This window comes from Eulemur rufifrons, chromosome 20 (assembly GCF_041146395.1).
Source record: "Eulemur rufifrons isolate Redbay chromosome 20, OSU_ERuf_1, whole genome shotgun sequence".
Classification (NCBI taxonomy): domain Eukaryota; kingdom Metazoa; phylum Chordata; class Mammalia; order Primates; family Lemuridae; genus Eulemur; species Eulemur rufifrons.
The window spans coordinates 15,940,986-15,965,043 of NC_091002.1; the positions used below are offsets into that span (position 1 = coordinate 15,940,986).

The window sequence follows — 24,058 nt, forward strand, 5'->3', positions numbered from 1 at the left end:
TGAGCAAGCAGCCCCAGGATCCTGACCCAACACGCCCTGGGAGCGCCAGTCCCACGGGGCAGCAGGGATGGGGCAGGTGCAGCCCCTGGCGGGCTGGATAACCGAGGCTCAGCAAGGTGATGCAGTGCTCTTTGCTGTGCAATAAATACTCAGGCCAAGGTAGCCAGTGTGGTGGGAGGGGGCCCCACCTCTATGGACCCTCTGCTCATCTCCTTCTGAGGTGGAGCTAGGGAGGGGCCCCTGCACCTTAAAGGAACTCAGCATTTTTTAGTTTTATTTTTATTGTTCAGATTCTGAGGCAACTGGATGGTTATGGTTCAAAACAAAGAGAGATGACTCAGCTTCCTGTGGAGGAGCTGCAGCCTTTTGGAAAAGATATTTCTGTTTTCACGTTCCTCTCTTCTCAGCCACCGAGGCAGCTTGTCCAGGGTGCTTGTTTTCTTGTTGTTCAACTGTTCCCAGGGTGAGGGGCAGGGACGATGGCCTGGCTCTGGGGCCAGACTGCCTGGGTTTGAATCCTGGCCCCACCCCGTACTTATCCAGAGAACCTGGACAAAGTTCTATCCTCTATGAGCCTCTGTTTACTAATCTCAAGGTTGAAATATTAGTTGCTTCCTGGCGTGGTTATTTGACAAAACAGCTGTCACCTCATGGAAAGAGTCTGGCCTACCCATAAATATCATTGTTACTATCAATAGCCACCACGCTGAGCTTCTGTGGTGCCGAGATTATCTTATTTAGTCCTTACGCCTGCACAGCACAAGTCCCCATTTTACAGATGAGGAAGCTGAGGCTGAAAGCAATGAATTGACTTGTGTTTCCATCTTCCCATTCATGAGGGTCAGTGCACACAGCCCAGGCCAACCCACAGGCAAATCAGCACAAGCTTTTTCCTCTGCCTGTCTGCACGAGCCGCAAGCACACGTCGGCCCTTCACTGTCATCTGCAAAATGGGGCAAATATTCTGCGACTGTCGAGATATTCTAGCCCAGGCTTAATAAAGACAACTCCATGGAGGGCTCAGGAACCTTCAGTCATAGCACATCATTCCTTCCTCCAGGGCACTGAGGGACCGACAAAGGGCTGAGCCCTTCCTGTGCGACACCCCAAGGAAAGGACACCCCAAGGAGAGGCATGAAGCTCTTCGGGAAACCCCCTCCCAAGTCTAGAGAAAACGCCGAAGCTGAGAAAGCGGGTGCGGACTCATGTAAGTAAAAATGACCCATCATCCCAGTGGGCCCCTACACCATGACGTTAACACTGGGTCTCTCAAACCTCTGTCCTAGAACTCATCTAAAAACAAACAAACATACAAACAAACCTGGTGCCGTGGACGCGAAGTAACCCAAGACAGCCAAGACCCAGTTTCCCTCCCCACTTCCCTTCGCCCCGGAGCGCATGCTGACAGAGCAACCTTAATAGTAACTGCCTAATTTTAAACCCTGTGATTACCAGGGTTGATTTCCATGGAACCTTCCTTTCACAGCACCGAGAACCTCTCACGAGCGGTAATTGCCAAGTTCAATTTTAGCTCTGTCATGCCCAACCGTCAGCCTTAACTAAGGCGGCTGCCTCATCGCCAGGTAAGCTGGTAATGAAGCCGGCTTCACGGCTTCGTTTCACAATATTGTGATGCCCCCGTCAGCACCTGTAAGTGCGGAGAAGCTTCGAGCTTCTATTAAGCGAATCTCACCCAGGGGATGTGACTAAAGCCGCTTTGCGCTTCTAAGGTGCCCTGTCTAGATCCTCACACCCACGGGGATGTTGCGGTGGCTAATCCCATGTGCCTCCTCTGCAAAGCACCGATCACCACGGGGCCCCGCCGCACACCTGAGGGTGTCCCAACCCCTGCTTTCCTCATCTCTGCTGTCACCTCTCGTTCCCCCGCCATCCCTGCGACCTTGGCTCTCACCCCTCTGGCCTGGGTCCCCAGCACAGCCTCTTATCTCACCCTCCCCCATTCATTTCTCAGGCCAATCAGTACAGTTGTCTTGCAAAAAAAAAAAAGGGGGGGGATCCCATGCCTGCTGTTCCCCATTGAAAAGCCTTCAGTGGCCCCCACTGTCCTCAAGGTAGAAAGTCCTCACACTGCGTTTTCTTCTAAGACTCCCCGTGATCGAGCCCTGAACCAAGCTCTCAGACCCAGGGCCCACATCCCTCATTCGCACCATCCCAGGGACCCACCTGCAGCAGCCCAAGCCCCATACACCCCTGGCCTGGGTCACCCTGGTAAACAAGCCTCTCCAACTTCATTTTCCCTGATGAAAAATGTCTCAGGCTTGACTCCCTGCCCCTTAAACATAGAAGGAAACCTCTGCAGAACATCTGGGCATCGCCCCTGTGGTCTCTCGGTGGCAGCCCTGGCTGACTCTTGAAGCCACATTACATAAATGCCCCTTAAGACACTCTTTTGGCACTTAGTAAGCACCTGCTGTGCCCTGGGCACTGGCCCTCTCTGATTCCCCTTCAATCCTCAAACAACCTAACGAAGTGAATAAGTTGCTTCACATTTCAGCTGTGCCAACAGGCTCAGAGAGGTGAAGCAAGCTCCTGAGGCCACACAGCTTCCAAGCTGCAGGGTCAGAATTCCAACTCTCATCTGATGGTACAGATGGTCTCACCAAATGAGCCTTCATCTGTCCTCCGGCCACACTGCGTGGACTCATCTGTGGGGCTTATGCACAATGCCACATTCCAGCCTCATTTTGTTAAAATGCCCCCTTGGCCTTGGCATTGTCCTGTTATTAATCAGCCCCACCCTCTACACACACACCCTCCCCCTGGCTGGGATCTGACAGCAGAGCTGTACTTTGGACACGGCTGAGTAAGTTTGGGCTGACTTTGTGCTGACTTCAGCTTTCGCCCAGAAATTGACGGAAGCTAGAACTGGGTCTTGTCCTTTCTTCTCGCCCAACTCCTCCAGTCCCACTGTGATGAAACCCCTGTGCAAACCTTACCACAAATTAAGTAGGCGTGATTATTAGCCCCATTTTACAGAGGAGGAATCTGAGGCACGGGGAGGTTAAGCCACTTACTAGACATGCACAGCCGATAACCGTCAGAGACAGGATCGGAACCAAGGTGCTGGGCCCTTCCACAGATACCCACTACCACGACACTACGCCATCCACCAGGTCACTGATTCCCTCATTTTACAAATAAGGACACCAAGGTTCCGAGAGACAAGGGGTTTGCCCAAGCTGGGGCTTTGGCGTCCAGTCTGGGTGGCTGCAGGTGCAGAAGGAGAAGCCAGGGGCTCCAGGAAGCCCTACCCTCAACCTCCAGCTAAGGCAAGACCACACTTCCAGGAGCAAGAGCACGAGTCCATGCCCCCCCGAGGTGCACAAGGAGGTCGTGAGGCAGAAACGCAAGGCCTGGAAAACCTCCCTGGTCTTCAGGGCCAGCCCACCTACCCGTCCACCACCACCCTGGACCCACCCTGCTGGGCGCAGGCATCACAGGCCAGTCGCCCCCACGCAGGGAGCTGACAAATGCTCTTTTCCCTGCCATGCTAGCAGCTGAGCCCCCAAGTCAGCTAAACACAGTGTGGAAATAAGTTCTGGAGCATGAAGTCATGGGTTCGAATCCCCGCTCTGCCAGTTACTAGGTGGACCCTGGGTAAGGGGCTGAGGCTCTCCGCAAAATGGGATGTTAACGCCAGCACCTCGCTGGATGTCTGCAGACTGAAGGAGCCCGCAAGCCCAGCGCCCTCCCTCCCAGAGCAGATCTTCCGCTGTCTCGGCACCACCTCCGGCAGCATCCTGGCAACTCCTTCTACTGCATCCGTCAGGAGATGGCGGAGGGGTGGCAGGAAGGTTTGCTTCAACTTCCAGGACAAGACTTAAAAATAAAACCAAGTCATAATAAAATTTGAGGTTGAACAGAAACCCAGAGTCAGGAATGATTTTTCTAGAACTTCTCAGTCCTATCTCAGGCAGGAAGAGAGGGCGATGGGGGTCCTGTGGGTCACCCCACAGCCAGTGGAGTCATGAGTGGGGCTTGTGTCTGTGACAGGCCCTTCTCCTGGCCATCACTGGGATGGGCTGCTGGCCCACGTGACACTGCCTGGTTGCCATGGTTTCTATTTATCTGGGGAAGATAGCTTCATTGACATCGGAGCCTGGTAAGAGGAGTGTTCACTTCACTCCCCGGCGCAGTCCCCAGGGTCCCTGCATTGTCCTCAGCCACACACAGGCGAGAGCCTGGGTGCACACGAGCAAAGGCGCTACCATGAACGAGCCCCACACGGCCCTCCTTCACTTGACTCAGAGGATGCAGCTGGCCCCATTTTCAGATGAGAAAACCGAGGCTCAGGGCTGGGCAGCAACTTGCGCTGAGTTTCGCGCCGTTGTAAGCGAGAAGCAGCGATTCACACCCAGATTTGTCTGACTTGTCCCGTTTTCCAGTCTGTGCTGACTCGTTCATGATCGTTTTCCTGGCTCCCAGCACTGCCAGGCCTTTTCCAAAACCACAGCCCCCGGTGTGCCTTGAGAGAACCTGTGGAAGGCTCTAGAGACAACAAAGGCAGCTCCCAAGGGAACCGGACACTCCGGTCCCCGCCCAGGACGGCCCTCCCGGCCTGGCACATGAATTCCAGAGGCTGGTTGAAGGTTCTAGACCCAGAATGTGGCTGGGGAGGGTCCCCAGGCATCCTCTGTGCACCCTTCCCCCAGATCCAAGCACCTCATTCTCAGTTCACGGTTCAAAGACCACGGGCCAAGAGAACTGAGTCCAAACGGTTCCCCCTTGCACCCCAACACCTCGCTTACCTCGCACGCCAGTGCTCCCGAAGCCCCACACCAGACCCCTCCCTCGCCATCCCCTCACCCTTCCTCGAGCTGAACCCTGTGCCAGTGACACTGTGTGCAGTGCTCAAGTCTCTCTTCTTCCACATGGATTTCCTGGGTCCCCACGTGGGCACCAACCCCCTGCTCCTCCCACAGCGCACAAAGCCCACGACCCCCAGGTACATCTGCCCACGGGAAGGGATTGCCCCACCTCCCCCCTGAGGCTGCACCACACAGGGGTGCACAGGGGACATCTGTGAACCACAAGTTCATTTCTCAGCCCAAAGTTGCCAACACTTAAGGGGAACTGGCTCTTCATTGGGTGCTTAAGGGTGCCGGGTCCCTCCTTCCACAGGTCCTTTGCACGTGCTGTTCTCTCCATCTGGACTGCTTCCCCTGTCCCCAACACCTAGCAACTCCTAGTCTTCCTACAGCACTCCCGGCGGTCCCTGTGACCTGGGCTCCCTGCCCTTTGTGGCCTCCTTCAACACATCTGTCATGCTTCATGCTTCCATTGTGTTCCATCATGTGATCATCCTCTGGCTGGACTCGAGGCCACGTAAGTACAGCACTAGGCCTGTCTTGTTCACCCCGGAGTCCCTGCCAGTGCCCGGAACACCGCAGGGACTCAATGTTTGCTGTAACCTACTGCCACGGTGGCTGCAGTAGGTTACAAAGACGACCATGAATCTTCTCGTTCCTGTGGGCACACCCTCTGCACTGGGTGCTGCCGCCCCCTCATCAAGAGATGTGACTTTAGCTGGCCAAGGCACAGCAGCAAATGTGACACAAGCAGAGGTCGGAAAGGCACCGGGGCATTGGTCTGGTTCCCTCTTGCTGTGCTGGGAAGCCTGGCAGCCCCGGCTGGACGAGCCCGAGCCAGCCTGCCGCAGGAGAGGCTGGGGGAGAGCTGGACCCACAACCGGCAGGCCCCCGACCGGCAGCCTGCGAACTGCCAGACGTGTGAGGGAGGCCACGCCAGACCACCCAGCACCTAGGCCACTGGCCAGCTGAACACAGACGCTGGAGAGAGCCTGCAGAGACCACCCAGCCCAGCTGGAAAGCCCCCAGCCACCCCATGGAATCATGAGCTAAATGAGATGGTGGTTGGTTTAAGCCACTCATGTTGGGTGGCTTGTGCCACTGGTAGAGGAGCTAATAGATACACTCACAGCCAGAGAACGTGTGTCTGGTCTACTCAACATCAAGCTGAAAACAACAAAAGCCTCTTGGGAGCTGGAAAGCAGCTGGGGGCAGGGAAGGTCGTGCCCCTGGCTTTGTGCCCTGCTGGCCTGTGACATTGGCTCGAACCTGGACGAGGTGGGCACTCACCTCTGTACCCAGGTCTGCCTGTCTCTGCAGTGGGAACACTGCATCCCATGCCAAGCCTCAGGGGGGGTGGTCTGAGTCTAAGTGGGGGTCACCTGTGAAAGAGTCTCCAAAAGGAAGCTAAAGCCCCCAGCACACGCAAGGACATCTGGTCTGGAATAAAGATCACAGTTTCAGAGCCAGACAGATCCAGGTTCATGATCTACTCTGCTTCTTACAGGCTGTGTGACCTTGAGCAAGTTTCTCAGCCTCTCTGAGTTCAGGTATCCCACCTGTGACATGGCAATAATAATACATAACTTGTAGGGCTGCTCTGGGGTTAAATAAGATAGTACACACAAGACACTGAGCACAGTGCCTGGCACATAGTAGGTATTCCATAAATAGCAGTTCCTCCTCATGCACACCCTCGCTCCGCTGGTACCTTTCACTCTACCATCTTGGTTCCGCAGCCCACTTGGCGCTAGGCATTTCCGTGTTTGATACCAGCGTCTTGTGCCAGGTGCCAAGCTGTGACTGCAGCTTACATAACATCCTGCGTGAGAGAGGTTTACACGGAAGATGTGGGAGAAAGAGCTGGATGGCGCCAGCTTTGACTGCGGGAGAAACCCCAGGCCACGGAGCTGGGGAACAGAGTGAGAAGAGTAAAGATAATGCAGAACTGAATCCTCCCCTCGAGGTCCTGACATACCCCAAGCCCACAGCTGTCTTGCTCTGGGATAATTATTTGTGGTCCTGCTCCATTCACCTCCAAGGCACCAGCCACAGCACAGGGTGGCCACACGGGAAGGAGGGAGGCAGGATGGTGGGATCATCACAGGGGCAGGGCACCCAGCTGTCACCTGGCTGTCACCAACCCCCAAACTCCGGAGCCCGGCACTCCATGTCCTCCCAGCCCCTCAGCTCGAGCCTGTGTCCACCCAGACAGGTCTGCAGTGGTCCCTCGAGCTGCCAGTCCCCCCCCTTTCCCACCCCTCCCTAATGGTGTGGTCCTACAGGAAGAAAAAGCATGCTCCCGGCAAACAGACTTGGGTGCCAATCCCGCTGTGACCATGGCCTGGTCCCCTCACCTTGCCAGCCCCAGCCCCTCTTCTGCACAGTGGCGATGGCTCGCTATGTCCAGGACTGTTGTGAAAATTAAATAAATAACATAAATGAAATACCCATCCTGTGATGGACGCTAACTAAATGCCCCTCCTCTGTATGTCTCCATCCCACCCTTCTTAGAGGTCCTGCCTAAATGGCTCCCTCGGCCAGGTCACCCTCCCCAAACACTGTAGGTCTCGGGGACAAGCGCGCACTCTCTCTCTCTCTCTCTCTCTCTCATCCCCTCTCCCCCTTGGGCTCTGAAATAAGACTTGCCTCATCCTGTGCAGACCCCCAGCCATCCCTGCCTAGGACAAGGACCAAGGACCAAGCACAAGCAAAACCTCGTGATGCTGCAGCACAGGCGGCTCCCAGGGAGAGGAGGCGGCTCACCCCAGGGGACAGCAGAGCCCAAATGAGAGCTCAAGAGTCCCACTTCCCTGTCCACATTCCTTTGTCAAGGCCATTCTCAGGCAAAGCCCCTGTGTGTGGATGATAATGGGGGCCCAACCAGACCCCCTTTTCTGGGTTCTGCACCGTTCCCCAGTGGCTCCGTGCTGCTGCCCACAGCTACCCCTCCTCTGGAGAAATGCCCTTGGCCGGTAGAGAAAAGCACAGGAGGCATAACGCCCCCACACCGCCCCGGCAGCCCATGGCCAATGACTGAGCAACACCGGGGTGCGAAAGACCCCAGCCCCGGCCTCCAGGTGAGACACCGTCTCTGGCAGCACCCATGCCCCGGGACTCCACTCCCCTTCTCTGAGAGTGCTCCCCACCGAATCGCTCTGGCAAGAGTCCTCATCTCAGGCTCTGCCCCTAGGGACCTCAGCCTCGCCCAGACACCTTGATTCTCAAAATGCGGGCCCCTGGCCAGCATCACCTAGACCTTGTTAGAAATGCAGGATCTCTGGCCCCACCAAGACCTGCTGAACCAGAATCTGCATTTTCACAAGACCCCGTGTGACCGACAGGCACATTCAAGTTTGAGATGCGCTGGTGTAATGTAGGCGGTCACCAGCCCACTGCAGAGCTCAGCCAATAACACGGGCACCCACCCCTGAGTCGGGGCACTCACTCACTAACGAGGATGTTATCTGCTACGGTCTGAATGTTGTGTCCTCCCAAAATTCACGTGGAAATCCTGATGGTAGTAGGACCCGGGGCCTTTGGGAGGTGCTTGGGTCATCAGGCAGAGCTCTCATGATTGGAATTAGTGCCCTTATCAAAGAGACCCCAGAGAGCTAGCTGGCCCCTTCTGCCACATGAGGTTAGAGTGAGAAGACTATGAAGCAGTGGGCTGTCACCAGACACCGAATCTGCCGGCACCTTGATCTTGGGCTTCCCAGCCTCCAGGACTATGAGGAATAAATATTAATAAATGCCACCCAGTCTTTGGTGTTTTGTCATATCAGCACGAGTGAACTAAGACATTATCCCACCCTGACCACCAGCTGTGGAGGTGAGCCAGCGAATGGGGACATGGACCACCTGACCACCAGCTGTGGGATCTACAGCGTCCCTTTTGCCCTGGGTGAGTGTGAATCCCCACTTCACCCAGGTGGAAGTTTTGCATCCTTCTGGTTTGAGCTCTAACCCCACACACCTTACTCGCTCACCGGAATTCTGTTTCTCTCTGATGTCACAGGAATGAGTCCCTGTGCACGAGTCAATTAAAGCCTCTGCCCCTACTTCCTTCTTGAAGGGACCCCCATCACCAGACAGCTAGGAAAGGTTCCCCAAAAGCATCCTGGGGAAGGTGCCAGAAAGAGGGGTGGGTGAGATTCTCCAGGGCCCCGGAGGATGTGCAGAGACGGACCAAAGCCCACTGATGTCTCTTCTTCAGAGGAAGAGGCCCCTGGCCTGCCCTGAGTCAGAAATGGTGGGGGGGCAGCAACCCCTCTACAGAGGCACCCCCCCAGCCCACCCCAAGATGTGAGCCCCCCATCCTGGTGTGAGCCCCTCAAAGCCCCTCCGAGGGGATGTCCGTGACCTTTGCAAAACTAAATGCAATAACCAAGTCCTATGTGCCGAGCGGACCCCTGGGCCAGCCCAGGAGGCTGCAGTAATCCCGACGTGTGTTTGGACAGGAGGCACCCAGCAAAGCTCGGTCAACTCTGCCTGTCGCCCGAGGAGGGAAGCGGCTCACCTTTTGCTAATCGTCCTAATTCATTTTTTATTACTAACTTTCCTGTTTTCTATTTGCCATCTGATTGAAGATATTGCCAAAGGCATTTAAACAGCATCAGGCGGTACCCCAATGGCAAACATAACTCTTTTTATTGAAATCTGCATTAATATACATATAATTCCCCGATCACAAAGACCTCACGGTCCACATGTTAGATCCTAAATGAAAGCACTTTTGGCAAGGGGTGTATACGCAACGGAAGGGTTTTCAAAAGACAATGAGGGTGCGATAAAATGGGCACCTTCTCGCGCTGTTGGGGACCGAGACAAAGCTTTTGGAAAGTGACATGTCAACATGAATCAGGACCCATAAAAATGCTCACTCCCTCTGATCTAGGAATTCTAATTTCTGGGTCGTATTCTTGACACCGCCTCCCTGCCACACGTCACCATCCCACCCATCCCCAAATCTCGCGCACTCGACCTGCTGAGACCTCCCCTTCCCCCCACTCCCCGCATTCTCTCCCCAGCACCCCAGTCCAAGCCAGAGTAGACCCACAGAGGCTTCCACAAGGACAGAAATGTTCTTCATCTGCCCTGCCCAGGACAGGCACCCCATATGTGGCCATCGAGTGCTCGAAATATGGCTAGTGTGATTAAAGAACTCAGTTGTGTTTTCTTTTACTTTAAGTGTAAACAGCCACACACGGCGAGCAGCTACCTTACTGGCTAGCATGGCCGAGAGCCACCATCCATGTCCTCCTAAGCCTGAGGCATCACCTCCCAACTGTTCTCCTGCAAGCACTCTTGCCCGGCCCTGTCTTTCCCCATGAGACAGCTACAAAGATTCTCCTAAAACGCAGCGCACCTCCACGACTCCCACTGCCCTCGAGTCAGAGTCCAGGCTCCCAGACACAGCCTTTGAGGCCCCTGTCCCCTAAGGACACTGGGCAGCCAGCTCCAGGAGCCCGCAGTGTTGCAGACACCAGATGTGGAAGGATAGCAGGGAAGGCCTCTCGGAGGGGGTGGCGCTTGAGTCAAAATTCAGAAAAGGCATATGTGTAGGAGTGTGCCAGGTGGGTGAGGAATGCTCAGACAGAGCCCTGGCAGTCAGTGTTGCTCTGATGATCCATGAGCAAATGACAGGGACCCTGCCCTTGTGACGCTGATATTCTGGGGGGGGGGGGGGGGGGAGGGAGGAGGAAGGGACATGATAAACGTAATGAATAGGTAAATTATACCTCATTAGAAGGAAAAAGCAAAGGATGAGTAAAGAGTTTCTGGTGGACCAGGGAAGGGTAGAGCAGTTTGCAGGCATGGAAAGGAAAGTGTCAATAAACACCGTTCTTGAATCTGCACAGTGCGATCATAGCAGGTAGGTGATTTCCCCCATTTCCTAAACTTTTTGGCAGGTAGCATAGTATTCATAATTTACAGTTTAATAAAAAAGAAAAAAAAGAGGTGATAACTTCGGGAGAGAGGCTACCAAAAAGTCCTGCTTGCTAAACAGAAACATTCCCATGGGCTGGAGAGAGATTTTGTTATCTCCGAAGGCCAGGCTGACTGCGCCCCAGACACCCCAGCCCAAGCAACTGGGCGTGACACCTCCCTCCCAACAAAGGCAAGGTCACCACCCACAGGGAGATGGGAAGTGGGCAAAACAGGGGCTGGGTCTGCCAGCCCTTGCCCCAGAGAGTCAAGCACTGATTAGAAACACGAAGACGAGGATTTCAAGCCCCAACCCCCTTTTTAACTCGGTCTCAGCTGGAGATGAGCCCGGTATGTTGCTACAATGAGAATTTGAGAATTCTCCTTTATTAAAATTCGCAGGCCCCAGACACTGTGTCCCTCACATTTATGTGTTTAATCCTCCTGGCAACAATGTACAAACCAGATAAGTGAGGCCCAGAGAGGGAGAGTGGATTATTCTTGGAAACACAGCCTGGGATATGTTATGGTGGCCATCTCCAGGAAATAAAATCCGCCACATTCCCTGGTTCATTCTTTTCAACAACGTTTTATTGGGCACCTATGACAGAGCAGACACCACGCTCGGTGCTGGGGACCCAGTGGTGAACAGAACAAACATGATCCCAGTGGGTTTTAAAGTTTGCTGTCCTGAAGTGGGAACAGGCAAGTAACTTCACAACTACATCCTACCACGAAGAAGAACCCGCCAGAGGCTACGACAGGGAAAAATGGGGGTAACGGCCTGGATCCGCAGGTCACAGTGTGAGAAGGTGGGGAGGCAGCTGAGGCCTGCAGGCTAAGCAGGAGCCTGCTGAGGCGTGAGGAATGAGGGCAAGAACATTCCAGGCAAAGGGAACAGCCTGTGCAAAGCCCCTCAGGCAAGAAAGAGCATAGTGGGGCTGGGAAACAGCAAGGAGGTGAGGGTGGTGGGGATGGAGTCACCGTGGGGGACTGACTTTGCTCCCCACTGAGTCCCCAGCACAAAGCCTGGCGCCTGGGACAGAGATGCTGGGAGTGAGGCTGGAAAAGCAGGCAGGGGCTAGATCCCATGGGGACTCAGGGGCCAAGAAGGAGTCTGATGTCATCCACACGCCAGGGGAAGACACTGGAAGGTTGTAAGCTGCGATCTGAGAAGACATGATTTAGGCGTGTTAGAATTCGCCAAGCTCGAGTGGAGAGCCCCTGAGCAGCTCTGCACAGAGAAGAGACGGGATCCAACTTATGCATCGGAAAGATCTCGGTCATGGCCACCATGGCTCCTCTGCTCATCCTGAGAGGTGACATTCGTTCACGGAATGGTAAATGTCTTCAAACCCCATCGAGAGCTAAGCTTCCCCGGCTGGTATGTGGGAGGCGGCCACCTTTCAGGACAGCAAGACGCAGCCGCAAAAGCATGACAGGACGCGTTGCCAGAGTATCAGATGGAAGCAAGGCTGTTGGCAGACAGAAAATTGTCCCGGAGAACACCTCGACGGGGTCAGGGCTTGTTGCTAATGTCGAGCCACTAAGGAAACACAATTATGTGCTTCAATGATACTGTGGGATATAATCCAGGATTGTGTGACAATATTTAGCGCTCCATCCCAGAGAGAGTAAAGTGACCAACAGAAGAGCAGCTGGAGGAACCTGCATCGTACAAGTGGGTGGCCAGGCCCTTCAGTACTTTTTAATCCTTGCCTCATTTGGAATCAATCAAAGCCTGACTCTTAGGCATCTGTAGATAGATTTGGAAAGGGAATTATAGCGAGCTATACCAAGTGCTTAAACATGCATTATCACCTCATTTAATTTCATAGCCAAGTAAGCACTGCTAATCCCATTTTGTAGATGAGGAAACTGAGGCCAAAGAGAATAAATAGCTTTCCAAATGCCCCTGGTTCCCTTCTCCATCCTCATGTCTTGACACCCTCATCCCTTTCTATGTCACCACACATGCTATTCCTTCTCCCTGGAATGCTTTTCCCTACATTCTTCACTTGGCCAAATCCTACCCACCTTCAAGCCCAGGTAAGTGTCCCCTCCTCTGAGAATCCTTCCCTGACTGTCCCCAGCCTGGCCTGCTGGTCCCACAGTCTCCTGTGCTACTTCTGCGTAAATCTTACCACACACATTTGACATTGTTTGTTTCTGTCTGTCTCTCTAATGAGACTGTGGCCCCTCCAAGGACAAGGACCATGCATTAATCACCTGTCCATGCCTGGCACCTACCACAAAGACTCGCATACAGTCAGCAAGAATGGTCTCTGGGTGGCTGCATGAATGGATGGATGAAGAAGGAATTAATAAGTGAATTAACTCTTAATAAACAGCAAAGCCAGGATCGGATCCCAGAACAGGATGACTCCAAGGTATGTCTCCTGGTCACAGTGTGCGTGTGTGTCTGTGTCTGTGTGTCTTATACAGATCTAGCAGAAAATGTACACAGCATGGAACACACTACAAAACACACTGAGGACTTCACTCATCTTGCTAGAGATGCCAAAAAGCACCAGCCCTCAGGGGGAAAAAAGGATGACGAATGTTGGTAAAGGGTTAATCAACCCTTTTTCCTTGTTTCGAGAGAATTTCACCTTTGTTAATTGTCTAGCGTAAGTCCCCTGGAAACCTGAGGAAGGCAGGATGTTAACTATGTTACTAGGCAACTCTACTTATGGTAAAAATGACCCCTGATTGGTAAGTCACATCTGGACTAGGAGGAACTACATATAAATTATAAATGTCTGATAAAGCAGCCAGTGTGCGGTGACATTTGTAACTGACATGTCCGTTGCAAGGGCCCTGGAAGCTAAGCCTGTGGAATTGTTATGAGAAATACAGCTGTTGTGGGGAATCAGACTTCTAAGCCAAGGTGGCTTCCAAATTCACCCACTGAGGGCTCATTCATTCCTCTGCACTTGAACTAAAACCTGGGAGGGAGGCGCAGCAAAGAGAATAGCTCCTGGCCACCCACCGCAGAGACTGCTGCAAGAACTACGCCTGCAGGAGGGGAGCAATTCACGTGCCTTGCTGGCAGGCTGTGGCGGGCTGTGTCCCAAATCCTTTGAGGAGACTGGTGCCAAGTGTCGCCTGCGTTAGGCTTGTGAGTGTGAATGTTTAATTGATCATTAAAGACTCCCTGCGGAAGCTGCAATGAGAAAGAAGAGAACTGAAAGGAGAGAAAAGAGACCATCCCAAGGGGAGCGAGCTCTGCACCGATCCTAAACTGAAAAGCTCCTTAGACTCTCGAATTTAGAAAAGCCATTAAAACCTCGGGTAGAGCCTACCCTTGCCATCCCACGAGGGGCCCAGATGACCTGAACGGTGCCTGGCAGCAGGATTGAGGGAGGGGGTGACTTATTTGATCTCCCAGAGGCCTTACCACCAGCCTGAGATGCAAATGTAGTTATGTGAGGAAACTGGGACTCAGAGAGGTTAAGTGACAGGTCCAAAGTCACACAGCTTGTAAGTGCCAGCATATGAACCCAGGCACTTCCATTTAACCCAAAGTCACATTTAAATCCACCATCTGGTCTTGCATAAAAATTAACTTATATCTCAAGTGGACACAGAGAACAGAGAAAGCATGGGAATGGGATGGGAAACCTCTTTAAATAATTTAAGTGGCACCCAGTAGGCACTCAGTAAATATTTGCAGAATAAATGAGCGAAACAAAAGGCCCAGGGTCCTTCTTCCACATTATAAAGTTCAGTTCAAGTCAAAACATAGCACAATGAAACAATAAAATTTATGCATGAGATTGACCCTCGGTTATACTACTGAGTCGGATTCGTTTCCAACAAGTTTCTAAATCATTCCTGCAAATTAGGCCCAACTTCGAGATAAGCACGTTTTAATTAGCTGTAATGTGAAGACATTCTATTGGCAAATGGTGACTGAAGTTGAAAACTAAAGCAGGAAGCTCAGCTGGGAGCCAACCCCCTTCCACAAAAAAAAAAAAAAAAAAAAAAAACCCACAAGGGGCGAGCTCATGGCTCATGCCCTCTTCCTCCCCTGCAGCAGGAGGGAGGGGCTCCCCCTGGTTTGGTGGGAGCTGCAGAGAGAGCACGGGCCAAATCCCAGCTCTACCTACTAAGCTCCTTTGCCACCTTTTGTCACTTGATTGATCTGGATCTCAGTTTTCTCACCTAAAACATGGGACACATGTACCTAGCATAGTTCTTATGAAGACTTAAGGAGATGATGTGAGTGAATGAGCCTAAGATGTGGTAGATACTTAGTGAATAATTTGTGCTTATTTCTACCCTGGAACGTGTAAGAGCATCTCTTTGGGGCCATGAAAATTCCATCATCGTTTTTCATCCCTCGGACCTGAGAAGCAACCGTCCTGCCTTTCCCACACACGGCAGATGGCACGTCTCGTTCACATTATGACACAGAGAGGGATCTTCAGCAAGTGACTCGAAGTCACTAAAAACCGTCAACATGCTGAACCTTGATTTCGTGGGAACCAAGAGGAAGATAAGTTTTCTCCCCAGGATGCATCTGCCTGAAATGGACACAGTGACGCTCTCTTCCATACGCTCACCCCCAGCCACAGGAATACCCATTGCTGGGCTCCCAGCTCTGCCCGCACTGGGACCTGCCTCGCCCAAGGGCACTGCCTGCAGCCGATGGCTGGATGATGCAGGCATCGAAGGTTCGGGTCACCCCCTTGCTTCAGTCTGTGACAACTCTGGAGAGCCACCCCAGCTCCAGCACTCCCTGTAGCATGGCCTTCGTCAGAACCACATGACGGGACAGCTTCTCCTCTGCCTGAGCTTTCTTTCCTCCTCTACAGGTGCAGCCCCGCCCCACCAAGAACCTCCCCACGAATAAACCTTCCATCTCAGAGTCTGTTCCCAGGGAACCCAGTGTGAGCCTCTCCCCACAGTGAAGGAGACACCCCACGGTCCATCAGGAGCTGATGCAGAACCCCTAACTGTGTCCCAGCTAAGGCTAATGTCCCCGGCCAGCAATCCATCCCTAGTGTCCCAAGTCAAGGCAGGAAAATCCTCCCATGTTCTAGTCTAGACTACTGGTTCTCTAAGCGCAGTTCCCAGACTAGCAACACCAGCACCATCAACTTGTTAGCAGTGCCAGTTTCAGCCCCTCCCCAGACCTACTGCATCTTAACTTTCAGGAGTGGAGCCCAGCAGTCTGTTTTCACTGCCTTCCTGGTGATTCTGCTGGGCTAAAGTTTGGGAAGCAGAGTACTCCTGGCTACTGAGGGAAATGAAACACAAGTCATTAGACTTTCCCATGTCGTGGATGGTCTAAATCCAGCGACATGAGGGATTCCATACTTGCACACAAGACCTCTGGTTCCAGGCACTCTCTACTCAAAACCCACTGGCTGGGATGCCAGGCTCCGCTGGGATTCAAGGCTCATGACCGTCTCCGCTGGTGTCTCAATGCCCACGCAGGCAGGTCCCCCCTCCTTAGGCTGACAGGACCCCCAAACCACCTTTGCAATGGCTTCCCCTCTGCCTCGAACGTCCCCACCACTCCACATGCCCCCAAGTAGCCCACCTGCCATTCCTGCAGGACTGCCTTGTGAAACCTTCCCATACTCCTGGCACTGTCCCGATAATTTTATATTTAATTATTATTCCGCACCTTGAGCCAATAGGTTACAGATGCACATAACCATACATATGATAAATAAAACTTTCCCATTGGGTCACTGAGCCTTCACGACGGGGCTGAGTCCCCAGGACCTAGCACGCAGTAGGTACTCAATAAAAGCCTGCTGAACATCTCAGAAACCCAGCAGTAAACAGGCCATTACACATTGAAAAACCACAATCTTCTTGCTCATTTTAGCAGACACCAGAAATAGCAATTGTACAGTGGCAAGTTTTAAACATCAGGGTAATTGATCAAAATTTATTACCCTGTGTCATACAACATCTTTTCACCAAAATATAAAATCACAATTTACCACGACTCATTAGGTTAATAATTACTTACCATATGTTTTTACTGTTGCTCCCAAACCATGCTGAAAAATCACCCTGTGGGTTTGGGTCCATGTAAATAAGATGACTGTCAACGCTGCGGACACAGGATTTACTGAAGGGAGACCCGGGGCTGAAATGCCGGCCAGGAAGCACGAGCCCTATAGCTCGGCCGCATTCTTCACCAGCATCTTCTGTTTAGCTGCAACACGCTCCCCACATCAGTGGTTCTCAACCACAGGCAAAGGCCGGAGGCATGTGTGGTTGTCACAGTGGGGCTGGGGGAATGCTCCTGGCATCTAGTGGAGAGAGGCCAGGGATTCTCCTAAACATTCTACACAACAAAGAATTATTCAGCCCAAAATGTCAGTAGCGCCAAGGCTGGGAAACAATGTTCTAGATTAGAGAGAACTTCCATATCTGTTCCTGTAATCTGAACTTCACAGCAACAATATGAGGAAGGCATTTCTGTCTCCTAGTGAAGACAAGAAGACTGAGACCTGGATCGGTTAAGTGATGTGCACGAGGTCACCAGCCCAAGCCAGCAGTGGGGGCAGCTGCAATGTGAACCGATTTTCTCTGCCTGCAAAATCCACTCTCTCCCCTACACAGATTCAAGAAGGTAACAGAAAGACGGGGAGGGAATGAGCAGCTCTCTCCCAACTCACAGTCCTGAACCATTTAACAACAGACTTCTCAAACCAGAGGCCCAGGAAAATCAGGCCTAGAGACCAAGACACAGATGTGCCTGATGTTAGGAAAGCCAGGCCCCTCCCCTCACAAGAACCTGCTGTGGTATATGGTCAGGCCCCCAGCAGCCGGTGTGAAAAAATAGCTTCCTCTCACATTTTAACTTTCAGTTGGGCTGCTCTTTGTGAATGGAAATAAAAGCATTTCCTGCTGGGGCCAAGTGCTACTTATGCACAATCTCCAACCCGCAAGCCAACTCCACCAGGGAGGTGTCAATGTACCCACTTTGCAGATGAGGAGACTGAGCACAGGGAGGTTAAATAACTTGCCTGCACTGATGACGGTGAAGGCAGCATTCAAACCCAGCTCTGCCAGGTTCCGGAATCCATACTCCCTTCCCATCCTGAGAGCAGCTCTAGGAAATCAGAGAAGTAAAACAGATCGCCCTACAGAATCCCACGGGGCAGGTGGCCACACAGCAGGGGGATTCTTGCACCGAGGGGCTCTGTCCTGAGGGCCTACACAGGGGAGCTGCTCTGGGAACGGCAGGTCAGCCACAGGACGCTGCCCTGGCCTGCACTCCATGTGCTCACCACAAAGTCTTCAGATTCTAAGAGCCAAATGGATGCTCAGTTCCTCGAGCCACGGGTACAACTGGCCAGCTCCAAATTCATTCTTTCATTAATTCAGCAAATATTTGTTGAGCACCTATGTTCCAGGCCAGCTCTGGGAATACAAAAATAAAGACAGACACAGTGGTTCCTACCCTCTGAAGCACATACCAGCCCATCTCCTCAAAAAGCATCCTCCTCACCCCTCCCAGGGTACCACACTCCACAGTTACAAAGGATGTTCTCAGTCTTTATTTCATTGTATTTCCACAGCACACCATCCCCCTAGGCTGAGGGTCACTGATTTGCTTTCCCTTTGCACAGAGGGAAACAGAGGCCCAGAGAAGGGCACTGACGTGCTCAAGGTCACTCAGAAGACTGGGGGCAGCAGGGTCAGGCCTGGCTGCTGCTCCACACATGCCCAAGCCCTGGGGTCCCGGAGGAGCCTCCAGCACAGGTTGGGTGAAGAACCATGTGAAATATCTTTAGATGGAAAGTAAAGAAGAACTTCCTAACAGAGATGCAGACATCCTTCTAGCACTCCCTGGGACCAGCCATCTGCACCCTCAGCTCACCTGGCCCAGGACTCCTTCCACAGGACCCACCTGCAGCCACCTGTGCCCCTGAGGAAAGAAGCTGTGTGGATCTCACCCACCAGGGATGCTGAGCAGACCCCACATATGGCAAGTCCAGATCAAGTCCATACTTCAATCCCACTTCAAGGATTTTTGTCAGAAAGAGACTCCAAACACTCATTAACCACACTTGTTGAGGTCCCAGTCCTTACACAATGCTGTGCCCAGAGCCGTGTGGGTGCAGAGTTGAATCATTCATTTACTGAGCAATTATGGGTCAGGCACTGTGCCAGGTGCTGGGCATGGTTCCTGCCTGCCAGGAGCCCACAGAAACCTGTACACAGACAACCAAACCACTGCTACACAAAGTGTGGTTCTTGAGCCAGAAGTACCATCACCTGGGGGCTCACGAGACAGGCAAATTCTCAGGGCCCACCCCAGACCAACTGAATCAGAATCTCTGGGGGTGGAGCCCAGGTATCTGCTTTAAAAATCTTGCCAGATGATTCTTAATGTGTACACAGATTTGAGAAACACTGGTCTAGACCACAAGGTCTTCCCCAACCTCCCTGTTTAAAATTGCAAACCAACCCTAAGCCTTGGCACCCTCAAACCCTCTTCCCTGTTTCATTTTTCTCCAAAGTTGTATTGCCATTAATCGTAATACCATATATTTCACCCATATATTTACGATTTCCCATGCTGATATATAAGCTCCAGAGGGCAACAATCTGAGTCACTTTTGTTCACTGCTGCAGTATTGGTTGTCTAGCACAGTGCCTAGCACAAAGAAGTGATCAATAAATGTTTGTCAACTGAATGATGGACAACAGAACACGCCACATCCCATGCAGTTTCAGTTCTTGGGGGAAACTGATGGAAAAGAGAAGTTTGGTGGCCATGGAGCACTACATGGCGAAAGTGGTACCCAAGTTAGCCTTGAAGGACGTTTACACCAGAGATGAAGGATGCTTGGAAAAGAGATGCTAAGCCTCTCACTGGAATAGGTCCCAGATGGTTGATACCTCCTTACCTAATTAATAGCTGGTAAGAGCCAAGAACTGTCCCAGCCTACATCACCTCACTTAATCCTCCTGAAACTCAGAAGTAGGCAATGTTCTCCTCAAGGGGACACCAAAGCTCAGAGACATTAAATAATTTGCCCCACCCACAAAAAGACTTGTATGAAAATGTTCACAACAGCTTTATTTATAACAACCTCAACCTGGAAACACACCCAAATGTCCCTCAGCAGGTGAATGGATAAACCAATTGTGCTATATTCATATAACGTGATATTACCTGGCAAAAAAATGGAACAGACTACAGATGCACATGACAACATGGACGAATCCTGAAGACATTATGTGTAGCAAAAAGAAGCCAGACACACAAAAATTTATGCTGCATATGAAGTTCTAGAACTTAAATATAGTTAATATACTTAAATTGAATTTAAAGCATTGGTAATAGAAATCCGATAACTAGTTGCCTCTGGAGGTGGGGATGGGGAGTGCTGACCCAAAAGGGGCAGGAACTTTCTGGGGTGATGGAAATGTTCTTTGTCTGGATTGGGATGGTGGTTACATGGGTGTTTATATTTGTCAAAACTCATGGCACTGTACATTTACAATCTGCATTTTATTGTATGTAAATCATATCTCAGTAAAAAATGAGCTAAAAATCATTTGCCCTAGGTCACAAAGCCACACATGGAGATGGGAACCCAGGCCTGCCCAGTTCCAATGGCCAGTTTCCACGGTCTGCCACAGTTGAGCAGGGAGCTGCCAGCAATCCCCCAGCCTGGTAAAGGGCCTTGCCAAACCCTGAGTAAAGGGAGTTCATAGCCACCCCAGGAAGGACATCCAAGGCTCCTGACCCTGACCATGACAGAGACTTGTTGGGAGGCCAAATGAGTGTCCAGCTAGGAGTCAAGAAACCTGGGCTCAGGCCTCAGCTTTGCTTTTAATTGCTACATAACCCGTGAGTTCACTCCTCCCTGACTCAGTTTTCCCTTCTGTGACGCAAAGAAGAAGGAAGGGACCTACAGTTCCCAGCATGGCCACTGATCCTGGGGGCCACAGGGCCACAAGCCCATATGCTCAAAAAGCACCTTTATTACATCGAATAAGTAATGCCACTGCTTTGAATCTGGTTAAGCTATTTTTCTAATGCACGCGAAAATTTTGTGACTAATAAAATACATGTCTATTTCAAAGCAAAAATGAAACCATAGCAGCTTTTTGTCATTGTGTATTTTCTCAAACAAAAGATACCAAAAGAACAACCACTGCTCGTGACTTTGGTTTAAAGAGGCTGGGAATCTCTGTGTAGAGGATCGCTAAGGGGACAGTCGCCAAGGGGATGGTCGCCAAGGGGACGGTCGCCAAGGCCCCTTCCAGGTCAACTGCCCTATAGTTGTATGGCATCACTTGAGCAAATTCTTGCCCTTGTGTTTCCAAGGCCTGGTCCCTGTGGGATAAGTCTCTTGTCTGGGCTCCAGAGACAGAGCCCCTAACGTGTGGGCTGTGTTCCGACTCTGCAGTCCAGTCTACAAGCCCCCAAGTGTGGTGACTGTTGCACCGTGGGCCTCAGTTTCCCCTCCAGCTTTGCTAGTGACCAGTTGTAAGGGTGGGGCTGGACATTTCCTTCCCCAACCCTTCACCATCAGCTTCAGGGGCCGGAAAAGGGGAGTTCCTGGTCACAGCAGGGTCCCACCCCACCACCAAAGACCATGCCCACTTGGGATCCGCTATCAAAAGACCTCTGGCCTCTGGATGAGCCCAGTGGGCCTCTCCTGCCTCATCCTGCCCTAGCCTGAAGGACTGACTAGCAGGTTTCACATCCAAGTGCAAGGTCAGACTTTGCTTTCACCTATCCAGGTGCCCCAGCTGGACCCCAGACTCTGGAGGCATCCTCGGCTACGGGCCAGGGGGCCTGGATCGCAGAGAGAAGCCAGAATCCCCCTCTTCTCCTTCCCTCCCTGCCTGGGCCCTCCCCGCCGACGTTCACACGGGTTCTGGTGCTGAGTCAGAGGTTTGTGGAGCATCAGAAAAAAGCAGGGGCCTGGGCTGCGTCCTGCCTCCCAAAGGCCCCTGTTTGGGACGGCCTCACTTACAGAAACACCACCCCCAAAGGGAACACTACCGGCTAAGCCCCCGCCCCCCCCCCAAGACTCTGACGCACAAATCCCCAGCCCCCCCCCCAAGACTCTGACGCACAAATCCCCAATCTCCATCATGACCCCAAACTAGAGACTGAAAGCTACCTTGCCAACTTCGTATTTAAAAAATTATCAATAACAAAGCCAAGGGCAGGAGACAGACCAGCTGCCCCCACACCCAACCTTCTCCTCCCTAAAAACTTCACTTGCTACTTTTAATCTGTTTTCCCTCCACCAGGCTGGAAGCAGCTCGAGAACCGGCCTTCTCTTGAGGTTACCATCCCCCTCTTCGGCTTCTAACTTTGCCGGTCACTGGACAAAAGATAATCACCCCCACCCTCCGCGAGACCTCACTCGCCGCCCACCCCGGCCCCACGTCGCCCCAGACCCTGGCGACCCCACAGTCCCCGCCCCGAGCAAACTGCGGAGGGCTTTGCCCGAGCCGCTCCCCCAGGGCCTGAGGGCGCACTCCGCGAGGCCCAGCCCCGGAGGCCCCGCCATCCGCGCCGGGACGCCCCCTCCTGCAGCATCCCCCGGACAAGAGGCTGGGCAAAAATCCCGCAGTGGGTGGAGAGACCCTGGGAGGGCCGCGGATCCAGCCACCAGACGCGCACTCACCACGCATTGCCACGGAGCCCGCGCGACTGCGCCGGGGCAGCGGGGAAACCCACGCGCGCGGTTCAATCCGGGCTCCGAGTGACGAAAAGCCGTGCTCCGCTCCAGCCCGCCCGGACCCGCGCACCGGCCGGCGGACGCGCGGACCGTCTGGCCTCTGAACTAAGTTTGAAAGTTCCCTCCCCCGGCGAGGGAAGGGGACACGGATGGCGCAGCTGCACCTCACCGTCCCGCCCGGGAGCGGGGCTCGGACGCCTCCAGTCCCGGGTCCCAGGCACACAAGCCTCCATCGCGGGAGAACGCGCCGGGCGCAGCGCAGCCGGGACCTGCCTAGTTGGGTGGGGGCGGTGATCTCGGAAAAATAGGGGAGAAAAGGTGTCCCGCACTGCAGCCCCAGCGTGGAGGGACGCCAGCTCACCGTGCCCGGGAGGAGACAGGCCTCGACTGGCCGCTGCCAACTCGGAATTCGAGGCCCCCGCCGGGCAGTGACGGCCAATTAGTAAACAGCCCAATTAGTGCGCGGCAGCGCCAGTAAGTTAAAACCCCGACGCGCGAATGCAGATGACCGAGGTATGGCTGTCCCTGTGTGTGATCGCCTGTGACTGTGCGGCCGTCAGAGCGATCTGGGTCTGGAGTTCACCGTCTAGGGGTGGATGTGTGTTGTGTGACAGTGTGCGCCTGTGTGAGTCATTGTGAGTGCGAGTGTGTGACTGTCGGAGCGACTTCTTTGTGTGCCTAGCCCAGTTGTGATTGGGTGTGACAGCGGATGGGGACATGTAACGGTGTGTGTGGCATCGTAGTGTGTAGAAGGCCGACTTGTATGTGGCGGTGTGACAGTGTACGTGGGTGAGTGCGTGTCGCTGTGTATAGATGACTGTCAGGGTGACATGTGTGGGACAGTGAGACTGTAAGTAGTGCAACGCTGTCTGTGTGTGACCGTGGGTCACTGTGTGTCAGTTTGTGAATAATGTGAGGCTGCCCAGAGGACGTGGGTGAGTGTGTCACTGTGTCGTCGTGCGGGTGGCTGTCGGGATGACTTCTGCCTGTGATCCGAACAACTCAGGGCGCGAGTGAAACCGCCAGGGTATCGGCGTGAGTGGCATGTGCCCGTCGGCGGGGCTGATGTGTGCGTGTCCCCCGTGCGCCCCCGAGAGTGCCCGCTTCCCGAGCTGCCAGGTGACTCCTGCCCCGCGCTCCAGCCCAGGAGCGCTCGGGCCCTGGCCGGAGATCCGAGGGCGCGGGCAGGCCCAGCCCGCCTCGCCCCCCACCCCGCCCCCGCCTACCTTGCCGCAGTGGTAATAGTCCAGGTGCGCCAGGCCGGCCGGCTCGGCCCCGGGCCGCGCGCCCACCGCGGGCGCCGAGGGGTACAGGCGGACGTCCATGGCGGGCGCGGCGGCGGCGGCGGCGGCTCCCGCGGGCAGTGCCTGGGCGGGTGGCGGGTGGGAGCCAGTGTGCGAGCGGGTGTGCGAGCGCGGGGGGCGGGCCGGGGGCGGTGCCCGGCGAAGCGCCCCGCCCCCGCCCCCGCCCCGCCCGCGCGCGCTATTGTTCCGGCCTCCGGCGCCGCCGAGGGCCGGGGGCCCGGGCCGGGGCTGGGAGGTCCCTCCGCGGGGCAGAGCTGCCGCCTGGTCCCCCACCCCGCCCTCCGCCCCTGAGGGTCTGAGAGCGTCA

At 53.6% G+C, this 24,058-nt stretch overlaps 1 protein-coding gene across 3 annotated transcripts in view; it reads right to left on the minus strand.

The window, feature by feature from the left end:
• TOX2 (TOX high mobility group box family member 2) overlaps positions 1-23,812 on the minus strand; it is a 135,028-nt gene extending 111,216 nt beyond the window's left edge. For 2 of the 3 annotated variants that reach the window (XM_069495883.1, XM_069495882.1), the window contains exon 1: positions 22,394-22,473. Coding sequence is in view for 1 of the 3 variants with exons in the window: in XM_069495880.1 (XP_069351981.1) it covers positions 23,674-23,772 (99 nt within the window). In the remaining 2 variants the exon portion in view is untranslated. Of the gene's footprint in view, positions 1-22,393; positions 22,474-23,673 lie in introns of those variants that run through there. The other variant, XM_069495880.1, reaches the window with a different exon arrangement.
• Between the last annotated feature and the right edge of the window lie 246 nt (positions 23,813-24,058).